The sequence below is a fragment of the Rhinichthys klamathensis genome, unplaced genomic scaffold, assembly GCF_029890125.1.
Source record: "Rhinichthys klamathensis goyatoka isolate OS25496 unplaced genomic scaffold, OSU_Roscu_1.1 h1tg000230l_1, whole genome shotgun sequence".
Taxonomy (NCBI): Eukaryota; Metazoa; Chordata; class Actinopteri; order Cypriniformes; family Leuciscidae; genus Rhinichthys; species Rhinichthys klamathensis.
The window spans coordinates 1,566,280-1,585,012 of record NW_026606754.1 but is presented as its reverse complement, the minus strand read 5'-3'; the positions used below and the strand labels follow the sequence as shown (position 1 = coordinate 1,585,012).

Genomic DNA, 18,733 nt, shown 5'->3' with positions numbered 1-18,733 from the left:
TCGTATCATCTCACTCATGATATGTGCCTTGCCGTGGCGAGTGAGCGTTTGAACTAAACAGGTCGTGTCTACTTGTGTTTGTATGTCATATGAATAAAATATATTTGCCCCATACATGGAATCAGAGTGCCTACTGTATTTAGTAAATGGAAAATCTCTACAGCAAAAGGCCAATCACTACATGCATTCGGTTTGTTTCTACCATTTATTAGTAATGATTTACACAGTTTGTTTACTACTTACTATATACCTGAGCATTCAGTCTTGTGCAATATAGCATACAGAAGGTGATGGACATTTTGGGGGAAAAGAAGTGCTGCATTTTATCATTTAAACATGTGACTTTTCATGAAAATTCTATAATACAAGATATGACCACCATATGACGTCATAATATGCAAATTCGATGGGAAAATGTAATCCCTACATAAACTTTGGGTCTTCCTTAATATTTCTCTAATTTACAGAAAGTCTCTATCTTTTATCACTTTTAAGATATAGCCTTTAGAAATTATGATGTCAAAATCGAACGTTTTAGGAAAAAACCTCTGGCGCCTAAAGGGTTAAGTTTGATCTGGTTTTAAGCTTAACACATCAAGCTGCCACTACAGCCATAACAACACACATAAGCTTAAAACACACCAACAAGAGCAACACTCTGGGACTAGCAACAGCAACAGCAGCAACAGCAACAGCAGCAACAGCAGCAGCAGCAACAGCAGCAACAGCAACAGCAGAAACAGCAACAGCAGCAGCAGCAGCAACAGCAACAGCAACAGCAGCAGCAGAAACAGCAACAGCAGCAGCAGCAGCAGCAGCAGCAGCAACAGCAGCAGCAGCAGCAGCAGCAACAGCAGCAGCAGTCTCAGGCTCTTGGGAGAAGAAATCTCTCCTCGTCTCTCTCTCCGGCTCTGCTTAAATACTGGATCCTCTTGCCACTGATGAGGAGCAGCTGGTAAGTCCCATCACCTAGATTTGGACAGGGAGGAGCACAGGAAATTGGACAGAACATACAACAAAAACTACAACTCCCAAGAGGCCGTTAGGTCCAATGGCAGCACACACAAACAATACATCAAATGAATGACACTTACACATTATTATAAAACACAAATTCCTACGTCCTGGGACGTAACAATACACACTTGTGCCAAAATCGATGCAGTTTGCATTAACACAGAAAAAAAATATAAAAAAAACAAACAAACTGAAAGAGACAAACATGTCCTAAGGAAACACAGGGGTTAATTTGGCTCTAAATTTTACTTTTAAGTGTGATTGATCAATGAGACCCTTTGATTACAGTGTTATTATTGAAGCCTAATTTGCAAAACTATATTAATCTAGAAGCAGGATCAGATTTAACTGTGATTTTCTGCTGTAATAAACAGTTTAACTGGTAAGATCCTCAGAGGAGTTGTGCAGCAATGAGATAAGTATGGAAAGACAGTTTCTGTGAAGGATGTCCTAAATGTGAGTAAATGTGTGTTAATTACAGGATCAGAGAATGACACTGTTTCTCTGTCATAGTCCAGCTGAACTCTCACACGCTGGAGCTTCTGTTTAACAGTAAAGACAGTGCGGCGTTGCTCTGGGGATTGTGAGGTGTATTCACTGTTTATGTAACACACACACCAGACATTAGATTTAAAGAAAACCCCTCCATTCCTTTGGTTTGATGCTGTGGTTATTCCAAGACTCCAGCATGTATTGTCTCCAACCTCCACATCCCAGCAGTGTGTTCCTGAGTTAAAGCCCTCAGATCCCAGGACACATGGATAAAAGTCAAACCTCTCTGGATTACCAGGAAGTGTTTTATATACATCACTGTCCGACACACTGGTCAGATCAGCAGAGAGTGTGAGACGACGATGTGCTGTGTTTGGATCCAGAGTCAACGGAGCTGCAAAGAGAATAACATCAGATTAGAGGATGAGATATGATGTATTATAAATGTAAATGTAAAACACATATAAAGACTTTGCTAAAAAAAACGTCTCAAGTTACGTATGTAACCCTGGTTCCCTGAGAGGGAACGAGACGCTGCGTCGAGACACGGTGGGAACGCCCTGCGTGATTGCGTCGTGAAGCAAGTGTATAATCAGTCCAATGGAAAGACGAGACGTCATAGGCGGGTGACGTCATCGACCAGGAAGCTATAAAGCACCCCTGAAAACAGACCGCGTCAGCTTCTGAAAAGCCGAAGCAAGTCGATCACAGGCATGCAGGGAGTATGGCAAGGCGACGCAGCGTCTCGTTCCCTCTCAGGGAACCAGGGTTACATACGTAACCTGAGACGTTCCCTTTCAAGGGAACTCGAGCTGCATTGAGACGCGGTGGGAACCCTATACCCACGACGCAATTTGACAAATGCCTGTTCTGTGTGAAGTCAATGCGCACACTAAGAAGCAAGCACCCTAGACCCTGGAGAGGAGCCAAGATCCAAGTAATAAAATCTAACAAATGTAAGCGGTGAGGACCAGCCTGCCGCATCACAAATGCCATGAAGGGAAACTCCTGAGATTAATGCCATAGAGGCAGCCATACTCCTCGTAGAATGAGCCTGGACAGCCAAAGGTGAAGGCTGTCCGGCCACTTCATAAGCAAGTGAGATAGGCTCAACTACCCACTTGCTCATCATCTGTTTAAATGCAGGGCAACCAATCTTAGGTGACAAATAATTGCTCTGATATTCGCCACAGAGCAGCTCCGTGGACATACGCATCCAAAGCCCGGACAGGGCATAACAGATTAAGTTTTTCCTGATCTGGGGTATTAAAGGTGGAGGTCAGAAGGCCTGCAGCACAAATGACCCACACATTTAGTAGGGACCTAGAAATACAACCCGACCTGGGGTGAAGAAATACTATCACCATACCAGGTGCAAATCCAAGTACGTGCAGGCCTCAGCCTCATGTACCACGGATAAGACAAATTTAAGGATCTCTCCTCAGAGATAACCCAGCAAAGAAACATTCATTACAGAAATCAAGTACTGTACCAACAGGGCAGAAACAAGATTCAGAAGGCGTTCTCTGCACCAGGCAGAGAACAGTTTTCATATCAATGCATATTTAGTCTTCTCATGGAGGGAGCTCTAGACTGGAGTATGGTCTCCACGACCTCAGTCGAGAGACCTGAATCTATGAGCTGGGCCCCCTCAGAGGCCGAGCCCACAGTATCCATAACTCCAGATGAGGGTGAAATATTGTATCCCAGAAACTCCCGGGAGCAAAGATATTGGGAAATGCGTACAGGTGTAGCGTCAACCACACCTAATACATCACATCCAGTCCAAGCGGAGCTGGATGCGTGAGGGAGAACCACATGGGGCAATGCGTTGTACAAACGATGCGAAAGGTCGACTTGAGTTTGACCGAAGTTCTCCCTAAGAAGCTCCACCACCTCGGGGTGAAGTCTCCATTCCCTGGGCCTCAGCCCCTGCCTCAACAGTAATCTGCTCTGATATACGAGACCATCAGTGTGTTGTCCGGAAGGACAAACACATGGTGACCTCTCGGGTCTGGCAGGAAGTATTGAGATTCTCAGGAATATCGCCATCACTTTAAGCCAATTTTGTGCTAAAAGGTAGATGGTCCTGCCAAACACCCCTCGCCGAGCGACCACTCATGATCACCCCCGACTTGTGAGGGAAGCATCCGTCGATAGCATTATGCGTTGACAAGAAGCCCCCAACACTGGGCCTGGGCGAGGAACCAAGGTTCTTCCACATGACCGAGGCACGTAGGCATAGCCGCGAGCAACCCCAACATCTTTAAATGAGACAGAACGACATCTCAATGCCGAACTGCCATATGCTCAGATTGAGCTAGGATCAACCAATCGTTGACATAATAAAAGTGTGGGGTGATAAACCTAGGCCCAATGGGAGAACCCGATAATGGTATGCGTCACCCCCGAAAGCAAACCTCAGGAACCTCCTGTGATGAGGATGGATAGATAAGTAAGTGTCCCTTATGTTTATTGTGACAAACCAGTCCTCGGACTGAATCTGTGACAATCATATTTAGCGTAAGCATACTTTGAACTTGAGATTCTGAAACCTGCTGTTTAATTGACGAAGGTCTAGAGTGGGACGCAACCCCTCATCCTCTATCGGAAACAGTGAAGTAATGGCTGTAAAACCCTGACCGTCTGCTGGGAGGAGGAACCCCTTCTACAGCTCCTTTTGCAGAAGTGTCAGTACTTCCTGCTCCATAACCAAAGCCTGCTTGGGGTCCACCACTGTGAGGAGGACCCCTAGAAATCTGGGCGGACGAGAACCGAACTGAATTCTGAAACCCTTTTCTATAGTGTGCAGGACCCACTGAGAAATATGTGGCAGTAGTTTCCACGCTGCCAGAAATTCTACTAGGGGAACCAGTCTCTCAAGACTGGCCTCTGGATTTGGTTGAACAGTCACTACGGTGCCCTGAAGCGGCGAACCGGCAGGGAACAACCGAACTGACTGTTCTACGACCCTCCTCGGAGGATCGTTCGGGAACGCTGACACCTTGGTGCCCTGAAGCGCGAACCGGCAGGGAACAACCGAACTGGCAGCGCTGCGACCCTTCTCAGAGAGTCGCCTCCCAGGAATGATAACATAACCAGAGCCTGCTCGGGGTCCACCACCGTAGGGAGGCCCCTAGAAATATGGGTGGATGAGAACCGAACTGAATTCTGTAACCCTTTTCTATAGTGAGCAGGACCCAACGAGATATATTTGGCAGTAGCTTCCACACTGCCAGAAAGTCTACTAAGGGTACCAGTCTCTCGAGACTGGCCTCTGGATTTAACCGAACAGTCACTTCGGTGCCCTGAAGCAGATAACCGGCAGGGAACGACCGACTTGACTGTTCCACGACCCTCCTCGGAGGATCGATTGGGGACGCTGACACCTCGGTGCCCTGAAACGGATAACCAGAGGGCGCCGAGGAAAAAGGATTTCTCGAAACCGTTTTTCCCCGGAGGGGCCACCCTCAGAAGCCTGATAGCCTCTGTGTCAGGGCTTCTTCTTTGTCCAAGCTATTTTAGAGATAAACAGTCCTCAGATCTTGCATATCTCTAACTGGCTAGACTGCGACCGTCACCCAGGTCCCCCTCGATTGTGGAGGAGCCCAAATGGCGACGCTCTCTTTTGCACTCTGTGCTGCGAGGAGCTTAGTAGGCCGAGACTGCTCCCGCCCAGCAGTCTCAGGAACATTAGATTGGTGAGGAAGAAACCTCTGGAACGCCGCTGAGTGGTTTATTTCTTAGTTTTTTTTTATAAAGTGGAGCGTCCAGAAGAACAGACATATTTTTATTTTTATTTCCCTTTATTTTTATATCAGGAAAATGTGTATATATATATATATATATATATATATCACTCCGTGGCCACCAGCAGGAAAACAACCGAACTGGCAGCGCTGCGACCCTCCTCAGAGAGTCGCCTCCCAGAGGACGCAGAGGAGAAACGATTTCTCGAAACCGTCCCTCCCCGGTATAATTTATCTGTTTTTGCACGACGCAATTCTCGAATAGCATCAGTGCTGACATCCTCACATTCATCCATCTATATACTTTACCCATCAGCACTGCCTAATAAAATGTATTTATTATTTAAGATGGCTGGTGGGTAACATCGGGGTTAATAATGATGACGCCGACTCGGGAGAGAAAGCTCGCAAGCGTCTCTTTAACCCGAGGCACTGTCATGCCATGATACTTAATACCCATAACATTACTATAGTTAGACGTTTGGGGATTAAACATATAAATTAGAAACCGGTTTATTCCACGATCTCGACACCTCAGTGTGGAGATAGGGAAAAAACGGCAGTCCCCGACGAGGAGGCTGAGATACAGTGTTTTCTTTTTTTTATTTTCACTCTCATAATGTTCAGCTGGCCAGTAAATATTAACTGGCAACAGCATTAGATAAAACCTCCTTTTAAAAGCTCCTCTTTATTCAGCAGAGTTCTGAGCTGACTTATTTATTTATTAATTGAAAACTCAAACATCTCCCTTATTCTTAATATCTTTATTTGTTTTGTTCTCTTTTTCTTAACAAAACACTAACGATACCAATTCCTCGGAACTGAAATCGCAGCACACTGGATTTGCGAACCCCGAAATGCGAGTCGCCGCCGTGCCTCGGCAACAGCGGGACCCGCGCGGGGAACGTGAACCAAACCGTCCTCACGGACAGCTTCTCGCAATGCTCACAGTCAGCCCCCTCGAGAACTGACTGTTGGCATGCTCCACTCCCAAACAGCAACACAAAGCTGATGTGTGTGTCCCCACCCGTGACATAACGTGGGCAGGGAACAACACAAAGCTTGCTTGCTCTCTTTTGCCATAATATATATATATATATATATATATATATATATATATATATATATTGCAACTTGACAGACAACAATAAATATGACAAGGACAGAATACGCGGTCTGTTTTCAGGGGTGCTTTATAGCTTCCTGGTCGATGACGTCACCCGTCTCGTCTTTCCATTGGACTGATTATACACGACGCAGCTCGACGCAGCTCGAGTTCCCTTGAAAGGGAATCATAATTCATGCTATCATAACAATGGTCTCTCAGTTACTGTCAGAATGGATTGAGGCTTCAGGTTTAATATCAGTATTCAATAAACACTATTGTATCCTAATACATAAACATAGACCATGAGGAATAGACTTCAATAGACTCACTGTGTTGGACAGTTTCCAGCATCTTCTTCCAGACTCTGAACGGCAGGTTACCCAGATAACGCGACACATGAATCAAAGCTCCAGAACTCATCCGTGGATCCGGCTGTGAGATCTGGACTCTGAGGAACATTCAGGAGTCAGAACTGCAGTGAATTTGAGTTCAGATCCACTGAGAGAAGAGATACGAGCAGCTCACTTACCTTTCCATCGAGACTTTATAGTTCTGGAAAATATAGAGTTTGAAAACATTTTAATATCTTATCAAACACTCTCACTGTCAATGAGTCTCTCTATACAAGTTGTTTTATGCACAGAGAATGAAGCCAGATTGATTTGTCACCTTTAGAAACGAGACGTCATTGTCTTTCATCATCTCCTCCATGTCTCTGATTGTGTGAGAAAGAGCTGAGATGTGTGTGTTCATCTCCTCCAGCTTCTCCTTCATCCTCTGCTTCTTCTGCTCCTCTTCCTCCCTCAGTGCAGTGATTGAAGCTTCTTCTTCGTCTCTGAGAAACTGATAAAGCTTCTCAAACTCTTCTTTAATCTGACGCTCTGTGTGCTCAGCTTGAGACTGAAATCAAATCACATTCACTTCAGTCAGCTCTGTATGAACACACACTCCACTAATGTCAATAATAAACTCTGTGTGTGAATGTTGAGTATTTAACTCTTTATAAAGCCTCACCGTGATGTGTTCAATTGTTTCATCACATTTTTTCTTCATTTCTTCTTCATGTTTGAGCTTGTTTAGTAAGGACGTCAGTGCTGTATTAAATTCCTCCTACAGGTTAAAGTGAAAATCTGTGAAACTTATGCAGCTATAAGAGGTTTAAACATTGTAAACATGTAAACATTGTAAACACCAAATACATAAACATGTTTTTATTGTTAAATTATTTATATGTTGAATGGATATTTTTAATTATTTAATTTGGAAAGGATGAACATCAAGAAATCATGTTTTCACCAAACAAATGTGTTTTTTGCAATGGCCAATTCTTAATTATTATATCCTTGCACTTGTATATTTGTGGTTGTGCAAATACAAACACGGAAAGTGAAAGTCTGTTAGTATCAGTCACTTTTTGGTGTGTCCTAAATCACATATTATTATTGAAAAAATACTAATCATGTGCAGATGCTGTTACTTTTAAGAAGATTTGAACACCAGAGGGAAGATTAGTGCAGAGTTTTATATCAGTAGTAAATCATAGAGAATTAGTCAAAATAAATACTGGTCTATTGTATAGACGAATAATACTGTTTCTATGTTTAGCACTGTATTTATGAAATGAGAGACATTTGTCTAACCTTGTAAGATGAAAGCACTTCACTGATGGGTCTGAATGTGTGATTGGTGTGTTTCTCTGAGTCTCTGCACACTAAACACACAGGCTGTTTGTCCTCCAGACAGAAGAGTTTGAGTTTCTCACTGTGTAAACTGCAGATCTCCTCAGATCCTGATGAACGTTTCTCAGTTCTCTCCTTCAGGAACGACTCACACAAGTTTTTTAATGTGAGATTAACTGGAGGTTCACCTTTTGAGGATCTTCTCCTGCAGACAGGACACTCCTGAGTTTTCTTAGTTTTCCAGAACTGTTGTAGACACTCTTTACAAATGCTGTGACTACAGGACAGAAAAACAGGAACCTTGAAGATTTCATAGCAAACAGGACAAATATACTCATCTTCAGCTGCTGAAGCCATTTTCACCGTTTGAGTCTCACAAACTAAACTTTACATTCACTTTCTGAACTTTGGTTTGAAAACTAAATAACCATTACAATCAAAATCTAATCTAGGTTAATTTAGAAATAGGCTACACAAAAATCCTAATACAATGTGTCATCCTCTGTTCTTCACAACTCGTTTCAGCTTTCAGTAAAAATGAAAGGTAGAAATAATAAATCTAGTCACTTCCTGGTGGGTTGTAAGAGGGTGGAGTTTCTGATGAACTTTTGGAGCTTCAGGTGTCGTTGCATAAACCACTGAAACTAGTCTTACAAGTTAGTCATCCATTTTTTTTCTTTAAGACTGTTCATAACTTTTTTTAAGTCAGTTACATACAAATTTGATTTCCAAAAATAAGACTGATTGTCCCTTCTAGTGGGTCATATAAGACTGTCCCATCCACCAGCTGGAGTGCCCATGATCTCCACTAGAGGGAAACACCTCCTGACTCTTGTGCTATCTTATCATGGACTACATTTCCCATAACCCACTGCCTGGACCCATTATGCTTGATTACATTCAGCTGTCTCATTACCTTGTTAATTTTGCCTATATATGCCCTGTGTGTTCTGTCCTTCCTGGCAATGTCTTGGATGTAGTTACTCTGCATTTCTGAGTGTTATCCTGCTTTCATGTGTCTTGTTTTTTTTCTTTTCTTCTTTTTTTCTGGTTTTCTGGAATCTGGATACCCTTTTGCCTGTGTTTGTTGCCAACTTCTTTTTTTATTCCTGCCCACGTGTAGAAATCGAATATTCAAGCTGTTTATTCATTTTTCTACCTCAGAACAAAACAAAACAAAAAACCCGAAAAATCAAGCTGAATTCTTGTTTTTTTTTTTTTTTTGAAAAAGCAAAAAAATGACTGTTTTCTAATTTTTCTACTTTCAATATTTAATCAAAAAACGACTGAACGAATAATACCCGGATTCAGAGGCTTGTGTTGCATTGTTATTTGTTATTTGACTGCCAGCAGACACTACAAAATTGGCGACGAGGTCTGGACCGACAACCACAGATGCGACAAGACCTGAATGGATAAGAAAGAGAGAAGGAATAATCACGAAAAGATCGCGTGAGTTACATGAAAGAGAGAGAAAGCCAATGAATGTGTGAAGCGGGAATTGCAAACGAGCAAAAATGTCAATGATTGGAACTATCGCTGCATTTGACGGTAATGCTGAGGATTGGGGAACTTATGTGGAAAGAGTGGAGTTATTCTGCGAGGCTAATGGTGTTGAAAAAAAAAAGGGGTTTTATTGCTGAGTGTGATAGGAGCGAAGACGTATGGACTACTGCATAGCTTGTTAACCCCTGAAAAGCCAGTGGATAAACGTTCCAACATATTGCGGACATTTTAAATGAAATTTGAACCCCAAACCCTTAGTAATTGCGGAAAGATTTCATAAGCGGATTCCATAAGAGGAACCAAGCTAAAGGAGAAAGTATTTCTGAATACATAGCTGAGTTACCCTGATTGTCAGAGCATTGTCATTTTGGTGCTGGACTGGCAGATGCATTAAGAGACAGGTTTGTGTGTGGAATGCTCAATAAAAGCACACAGAAAAGACTGCTGATAGAAAAAGATTTGACACTCGAGCATGCACTGAACATAGCAATATCTATGGAGACCGCAGCAAAAGATACATTGGAATTGCAACAAAATCAATGGAATGTGCAGCAAATAAACTGTCACTGAAACCAGAGAAAAAGCAGAAATGTTATCGCTGTGGAAAAATGTCTCATGATGGAAATGACTGCTGGTTCAAGGATTTTTTTATTTTTTATTAAATAAAAGCAAATACAAACAAATCAGGAACAATGTCAAATCTTACTACAAGCTTACAGTGCTCATCCTAGAAAAAGAAAAAACTTAAAAGAACATAAGAACATGGAGCATATTATGGTAAAATGGCATTTACATATTCAAAAGAAAATAAATCAAAAGGGCAATTATTCAATAAGATTGTTTACAGAAGAAGCCAGTTCCCTTTCGTAGTCACTCCGAGTTACGTCGGATGACGGAGAATGGGGGTTTCGCCAGATAGCCTATCATCTTCGAGTATTAAAAAACGAGCCTATGGCAATGAAATGCCATGGGTGGGGCTTCCGGTTATGGCCGCCATAGAGTAAGACGCGGAAAGCATCGCTCCCACAGAAAATCCTGTTTATATTGCTTTAACTTGAGTAAAACGCGGCTACGCTTGTATTCTCTTTCATTTAAACTGGATACTCTTCTTTTGGCAACTTTTGAGGATGTCCCCTAAAAAACTCGTCGAGAACAAGAAGGAAACAACTAACGCCACCGATGACAGCCCTTCAGCTTTGGCGTCGCCTCCTGAATGGTTCCAGTCAGAACTGGAGAAAGGTTTCGCGAAAATTCAAGGCATGCTAGACGGGCGTCTGTGCGAAATACGGGACTCAGTAGACAAAGTACACAGCGACCTTCAGGAAACGAGGCAAAAATTGTGCGAACTCGAATCACGCCAAGACGGATTTGAAGAAGCCATTGTGAGTCTGCGTGAGGACATCGCGGACGGTAAAAAGCACGCGGAGTGTGACATACTTACTTTGAAAGATAAGGTCGATGATCTTGAAAATCGCTCCAGGCGTAACAATTTACGCCTTGTTGGCTTTCCTGAAGGGGTAGAAGGGAGAGACGCAGTGTCGTTTGTGGAGGAATGGCTTCCAAAAATCATCGGTGTTGATCAGGGGCGCCCCTTTGAAATTGAACGAGCTCACCGTACACTTCAGCGCCGGCCGGCAGAATATGAAAGACCACGGGCCATCGTGATTAAATTGCTTCGCTTCAGAGATACAGTCTCAATACTGAATGCTGCACTGGAGAAAAAAGAGCTTACATATGGCAATTCCAAAATCATGATCTTCCGGGACATGTCAACGACCCTCTACAAGAAGAAACAGGCGTTTGCTCCTCTTAGAAGACGGCTCCGGGACCATAGTATTTCATACAGCATGCAGTACCCGGCCACGTTGAGAGTGGAACTGCCAGAGGGCGCGCGATCTTTCAACTCGAAAGACACTGCAGAGGCTTATTTGAAAACTCATCATCCAACACTTCTGTCGTCAACGAGTTCGGAGTGAGACTGTAGGTACATTGTAAATTGTAACTGGATCTATGGATATGTGAGCTCCGAATAGCTGTAAGAATGAACAATAAGGGATCTGTTAAATTGTCTATCTTACCATTCTATCTATAAGTTGTTCTCTGAAATAGTTCTGTCCCGTTTTTACTTAATAATTTTACTTGCCCAGTAGATGGCGTAGTCAGCGTTTATTTTGTGGATGTATATGGGTAGCGTTAGCTTGAAGTTGCGCATGTTCAGTACGCAACGTTACGCGTGTGTTTTTTTTTGGGGGGGGGGGGATGGGAGGTATGGGGGTGCCATTTTCTTGCTTATTTGTTTTGTTTGTTTGTTTGTTTGTTTTTTCTCGATCTATTTGTGTTGCTTTTATTTTATTTTGACTTATAACTGAAAGAGATAAATATAACTATTTGTCCTGGAATGTTAATGGGATTAATAACAATTTAAAGAGAAAGAAAATACTGTTGTTTTTAAAGAAAAATAAGATAGACATTGCTCTTTTACAAGAGACCCATTTGACTGAGGAGGATCATTGTAAGCTATCACGTCAGTGGCCTGGACAAGTCTTTTTTGCTTCATATAGTTCTCACTCAAGAGGGGTTGCTATTCTGATAAACCGCAGAGTGCCTTTTGTTTTGGAACATGTGGTCAAAGACAACTGCGGAAGATATATTGTCCTTAAAGGATATATTGCATCTGAAAGTATCACAATAGCAAATGTGTATGCCCCCAATCAAGATGAACCTCAATTTTTCCATAATTTACACTTCAAACTTTTTTTGCCTTGTACAATCATTGGAGGTGACTTTAATTTGGTCCTAGACCCATCAGACAGATCACCTGTTAAATGTTCTGTCTTGACACCATCAGCAAGAGCTGTGAAACACATGATGTCTGAATTAGAGCTGATAGATATTTGGAAGACTTTACATAAGACCCAAAAAGATTTCTCTTTTTATTCCCGGCCACATACAAGTTTTTCTAGAATTGACTTTTTTCTTTTGCACAAAACACAGGAATACTTAGTTGACTCATGTGAATACCTTCCACGGACCTTATCTGATCACTCCCCATTAGTCCTTACGGTTAATGCTCCTACTACCGGAACACATCTTAGAAGATGGCGATTTAGTAACTATCTCCTCAATGACCTTGACTTTATAGCTTTTTTAAATGACAATATAGAAAGTTTTTTGAACTTTAATGTGGGCTCTGCTCCTCCAGGGGTGGTTTGGGAGTCATTAAAGGCCTATCTAAGGGGAATAATTATATCATACTCCTCTGGTAAAAAGAAAAAATATCTGAGGCAACTGAATCTACTTTCTAAAGACATCAAAAAATTGGAACAGGATTGTTTTGTCCGTGGAGATGAAAATATGTTTCAGAAACTAAGATCACTGCGGCTTGAGTACGATACGCTGTCCACTAAAGAAGCAGAGTGTGTCCTCCTTAGATCCAAACAACGATATTATGAGCATGGGGACAAAATTGGCAAATTGTTGGCCTGGCAAATACGAAAAGAAGATGCAGTGAGGTCTATTAATGCAATACGTCGAGTTGACAATAGTGTTATCAGAGATCCTACTCTTATTAATCAGGAATTTATGCTATTCTATAAACTGTTATATACCTCCCAAGGTACTGATATGGTGAAAGCACATACTTTCCTTGATAAATTGGACATACCATCTCTTACTAAAGTTTCCAGGGACAATTTGGAGGGGGACATCACTAAGGTCGAAATAGAAGAGGCCATGTCATGCCTAGCTGCTGGCAAATCGCCTGGTTTGGATGGTTTTTCTATGGATTTTTTTAAAGCATTTATACCCAAATTAATTAAGCCATTGCAGGATATGTATATGCAAGCTATTGAGTCTCAACGTCTACCAGATTCTCTCGAACAGGCTATGATAACTCTTCTACTTAAGCCTGGTAAAGACCCATGTCTGTGTGGCTCATATGGGCCAATTTCATTACTCAATTCAGATTACAAGGTGTTTGCCAAAATTATTGCTTTAAGATTGGAAAAAGTAATCTCAAAGTTAGTAAATATGGATCAGATAGGATTTATTCAAAATCGATGCCTTTTTGACAACGTTCGCAGGCTTCTAAATGTGATTTTTTCCGCCTCCCAGGTGGATTATCCTGTTATTGTCACGGTGGGTAAATCCTATGTCTCATTCATGTCTCGTGTTTCTGTTGTTACATGTGTGTGTGTGCTGATTAGAGGGGCGTGGCTGCTCATCAGAGCTCATTCAGTAATCACTCATCACCAGCTGCAGTCTATCATCCCGGTCTATTTAATCTCACCCGTTTCTCATCTCCATTGTCAGATCGTTGTTTGTGATGTCCGGTGTTTGATCCCTCTACGTTCCAGTATCCTTCGTTGTTCCTGTCTGTTCCCTGTGGATGTTCTGGATTCGTCTTGTTGATCGTCACCTCACTTCACCTGCACTGTATCCATCTGACCATCGAGTCCCTGCGCCACTTACCTGCCTGTCTGTGGATCGTGTACTGAGTTTTCAACCTTGCCTGTCTGTGGACTGTGTTCTGAGTTTTCCAATAAATATTGTTACTTGCAATTGCTTCCGTAGTTCTTACGTTACAGAACGATCTGACCAGAAATGGAAGCAGCGAGTGACAATCCTGAGACGTTGGAGGATTTCGTCAATAACAGCAGACGGCGGATAGAGAATCAAGAGAGAAATATCAACGACACCGCTCGTGCTGTTCAGGCGTTAGTGGCGCAGGTGTCCGGGCTCACCCAGCAAGTCCAACAGCTGCGTATTCCCGCTGCGCCGGTCCCACCGCCGATTCCCCAAATACCACCAGTGGACCCCTCCCAGTCGGAACCACGATTACCAGCCCCAGAGACATACTCAGGTGAACCCAATTTTTGTCAAGCTTTCCTAACTAGATGCTCCATGCATTTCTCTCTCCAGCCCAGAACCTTCCGGGAGGGAAGAACTAAAGTGGCTTTCGTGCTAACGCTGCTGACTGGGAGAGCGGCACTATGGGGAACGGCGGTGTGGGAAAATCAGGAAGACTGCTGCACCTCGTTCCAAGCGCTCTCCGACGAAATGAAACAGGTCTTCGACCGTGCCTTGGGAGGCAGAGAAGTGGCCAGATTGCTGGCCGAGTTACGTCAAGGACATCGATCCGTGTCGGACTACTCGATCGAGTTTCGGACCCTGGCGGCGGAGAGCCAATGGAACGAGGAGGCGCAGTGGGATATGTTCCTGCATGGGTTGGCTGACCGCGTCCAAAAGGAGATTTATGCCATGGACTTACCACCGAAACTCAACGATTTAATCGCGCTAGCACTGAGAGTGGACGCCAGACTGTCTCGTGTGGAGCGAAGAGGACCCAACTACCGTTCTTCGGCGGAATCGGAGGGTCACCGTGCTGGAGGTGGGGACGCGGTCAGCCCCGTCTACGATCCCGAGCCCATGCAGGTAGGTCGAGCCGGCTTTCCCGGGAGGAGAGGGAAAGGCGGAGATCCCAGGGCCTTTGCTTGTACTGTGGAGGAGCGGGACACTTTGCCTACAACTGCCCGTTAAAAGGCCCAGCCCGGTAGTAAGTATGAGGCTACTATCGGGTGGGATCTCCGCCGAGAAGACCTCATCGACATCGACTCTCCTTCCAGTTAGACTCCGATGGTCCAACCACCGTCACGATTGTCATGCACTTCTGGACTCGGGCGCCGAAGGTAACTTCATGGATCACAACTTTGCACTCAAGCACCAAGTTCCCCTCAAACCACTCACCCATCAGATTGCAGTGCACGCCCTCAACGGTCAGAAACTCCCCACCATATCTCTGGTTACTGAAGATATCATCCTCACCACATCAGGCAATCACTCAGAAACCATCTCATTCTACATCCTGGACACTCAGCTTGCACCCATAGTTCTTGGTCACCCATGGCTCACTCGTCACAATCCCAAAATAGACTGGCAACTCAAATCCGTAGCGGCTTGGAGCAGCTTTTGTCATAAGTCCTGTCTTGTCTCTGCTTGTCCGTCTGTTTCTGTTCATGTGTTACAGGAGGAGACAGTGGATTTATCTAATGTGCCCACGGAGTATCGGGATCTGAAGGAGGTGTTCAGTAAGTCTCGGGCTGATTCTCTCCCTCCACATCGTCCCTATGACTGTGCTATAGAATTATTGCCAGGTACGTCTCCGCCTAAGGGCAAATTATATTCACTCTCTGTCCCAGAGAGAGAGGTCATGGAGAAATACATTTCTGATTCTCTAGCAACAGGGTTCATCCGCCCTTCCTCTTCTCCTGCGGGGGCGGGGTTCTTTTTTGTGGGGAAGAAGGATGGATCGTTGCGACCTTGTATTGATTACCGGGGGCTGAACAACATCACGGTAAAGAATACATATCCTTTGCCATTGATGTCTTCAGCTTTCGAGAGGTTGCAAGGAGCATCCGTCTTCACGAAATTGGATTTAAGAAATGCTTATCATTTGGTCCGCATTAGGGAGGGGGATGAATGGAAGACCGCATTTAACACCCCTAGGGGGCACTTTGAATATTTGGTCATGCCTTTCGGCTTGTCCAATAGCCCAGCGGTCTTCCAAGCACTTGTCAATGACGTGTTGCGAGACATGATCGATCAATTCATATATGTCTACCTGGATGATATATTGATTTTTTCATCGTCTCTCCAGGAACACGTGCAACACGTACGACAGGTGCTTCAGAGGTTGTTAGAGAATGGGCTTTTTGTCAAGGCGGAGAAATGCGTGTTTCATGCACAGTCTGTTCCTTTCCTAGGTCACATCATCTCGGTTGAGGGAATGCGCATGGATCCTGACAAGGTTAAGGCTGTGGTAAATTGGCCAAGTCCTGATTCCCGTAAGGCCCTACTGAGGTTTCTGGGGTTCGCCAATTTTTACCGGCGTTTTATTCGCAATTTCAGCCGACTAGCCACGCCTCTGACTGCCTTGACCTCCCCCAGAACGACGTTCAGGTGGTCAGACGCAGCAGAAGCTGCGTTTGCCAAACTGAAGAGCTGCTTCGTTTCAGCTCCCATCCTGATAACCCCTGATCCATCACGTCAGTTCGTGGTGGAGGTCGATGCGTCAGAGGTGGGGGTAGGTGCAGTGTTATCCCAGCGCTCTCCTTCAGACGACAAGATGCACCCTTGCGCGTTTTTTTCCCATCGTTTGTCCCCTGCCGAAAGCAATTATGACATTGGCAACAGAGAGTTGTTGGCAGTCAAGTTAGCATTGGAAGAGTGGCGCCACTGGTTAGAAGGGTCGGGGGTACCTTTTATCGTCTGGACCGATCACAAGAATTTGGAATACATTCGTACGGCTAAAAGACTCAATTCCAGGCAGGCTCGGTGGGCTCTTTTTTTGGACGTTTTGACTTTACTCTCTCGTACCGCCCGGGTTCCAAAAACATCAAACCCGATTCTTTATCGCGCATTTTTGACCGTTCCGATCGCCCGTCTACTCCCGAGTGCATTTTACCTGAGAATCTATTCATCTCTACACTCACATGGGAGGTCGAATCGAAGGTCAAGAAGGCCTTAGAAGGGGTAACGCCTCCGACTCGTTGCCCACCGAACCGGTTGTTTGTGCCGGAGAGTTTACGGTCCAGCGTTATTCAGTGGGGTCACTGTTCCAATGTGGCTTGTCACCCAGGAGTCAATCGTACTATGTTTTTAGTCAAGCAACGATTCTGGTGGCCTCTCATGGCTTGTGATGTTCGCAGTTTTGTATTGGCTTGCTCAGTTTGTGCCACAGGTAAAACTTCCAATCGATCTCCGGACGGGTTACTCCAACCGCTGCCGGTGCCTTCGAGACCCTGGTCCCATATCGCACTAGATTTTATTACCGCCCTCCCACCCTCCCAGGGTCACACGGTAGTTTTGACCGTGGTGGACCGGTTCTCGAAGGCGGCCCATTTCATTCCCTTGCCCAAATTACCCTCAGCCAAGGAGACAGCGGTCATTGTCGTTGACCACGTCTTTCGGATTCATGGCCTCCCGACAGACGTGGTTTCTGACAGAGGACCCCAATTTGTATCCAAATTTTGGAGAGAGTTTTGTAAACTTCTGGGGGCGACTGTGAGTCTGTCCTCTGGGTTCCATCCCCAGAGCAATGGTCAAACTGAGCGAGCCAACCAGGATTTGGAACGAACGTTGCGATGTTTAGTGTCCAAGAATCCTTCCTCGTGGAGTCAGCAACTTTCTATGGTGGAGTACGCCCACAATACGTTGCCAGTGTCATCCACGGGCCTATCACCATTTGAGTGTAGTGTAGGTTACCAGCCACCAATTTTTCCTAGTCTGGAATCCGAAGTCGCGGTCCCCTCCGCCCACGCCTTCGTCCAGAGGTGTCATCGCACTTGGACGAGAGCCCGTGAGACTCTACTCCAAGTGGGGGCGCGCACCAAGGCCAAAGCCGATCGCCACCGGCGGAAGCCTCCCGTATACGTCGTCGGTTCTAAAGTGTGGCTTTCTACCAAGGATATTCCTCTCCGTTCCGTTTCGAATAAACTTGCACCTAAATTCATTGGCCCGTTTGCTGTCACCAAAATCATTAGCCCGGTGACAGTCCGCCTGAATCTTTCTCCAGTGTACAGGAGAATCCATCCCGTCTTTCATGTTTCCAGAATTAAGCCCGTCTTTTATGCTCGCATTAATCCGCCAGTCCCGGTTCCCCCCCCGCCGCGCCTCGTAGATGGGGAATCCACATATTCGGTTAATCGTATTCTGGACTCGAGACGGAGGGGACGCGGATTACAGTACTTGGTGGACTGGGAAGGTTACGGTCCGGAGGAGAGAAGTTGGGTGCCAGCTAGAGACATTCTGGATCACTCCCTTATCGATGATTACAATCGACAGGTAAGGGAGTCTGGGAAGGGGGTACTGTCACGGTGGGTAAATCCTATGTCTCATTCATGTCTCGTGTTTCTGTTGTTACATGTGTGTGTGTGCTGATTAGAGGGGCGTGGCTGCTCATCAGAGCTCATTCAGTAATCACTCATCACCAGCTGCAGTCTATCATCCCGGTCTATTTAATCTCACCCATTTCTCATCTCCATTGTCAGATCGTTGTTTGTGATGTCCGGTGTTTGATCCCTCTACGTTCCAGTATCCTTCGTTGTTCCTGTCTGTTCCCTGTGGATGTTCTGGATTCGTCTTGTTGATCGTCACCTCACTTCACCTGCACTGTATCCATCTGA

General features: G+C 44.7%; 1 protein-coding gene across 1 annotated transcript; it reads right to left on the bottom strand.

Annotated features, from left to right (window-relative positions):
- Positions 1 to 1,248: 1,248 nt before the first annotated feature.
- Positions 1,249 to 8,458, bottom strand: LOC130099486 (E3 ubiquitin-protein ligase TRIM35-like). The gene is made up of 6 exons (XM_056265199.1): positions 8,007 to 8,458; positions 7,381 to 7,476; positions 7,036 to 7,266; positions 6,896 to 6,918; positions 6,696 to 6,814; positions 1,249 to 1,903 (listed from the first exon to the last, which is right to left on the bottom strand). The coding sequence occupies exons 1-6, from the start codon at positions 8,400 to 8,402 to the stop codon at positions 1,362 to 1,364; spliced, it is 1,407 nt and encodes a 468-aa protein (XP_056121174.1). The 5' UTR covers positions 8,403 to 8,458; the 3' UTR covers positions 1,249 to 1,361.
- Between the last annotated feature and the right edge of the window lie 10,275 nt (positions 8,459 to 18,733).

Bases quoted from the DNA above. Each gene is read 5' to 3' on its own strand.
- LOC130099486 (XM_056265199.1), bottom strand. From the start codon at position 8,402: ATGGCTTCAGCAGCTGAAGATGAGTATATTTGTCCTGTTTGCTATGAA. The intron at 6,919-7,035 runs GTGACAAATCAA...TATATTTTCCAG, and splicing joins ATGACGTCTCGTTTCTAAAG to AACTATAAAGTCTCGATGGA. The intron at 1,904-6,695 runs GTGAGTCTATTG...TTCTCTTTGCAG, and splicing joins GCTGGAAACTGTCCAACACA to CTCCGTTGACTCTGGATCCA.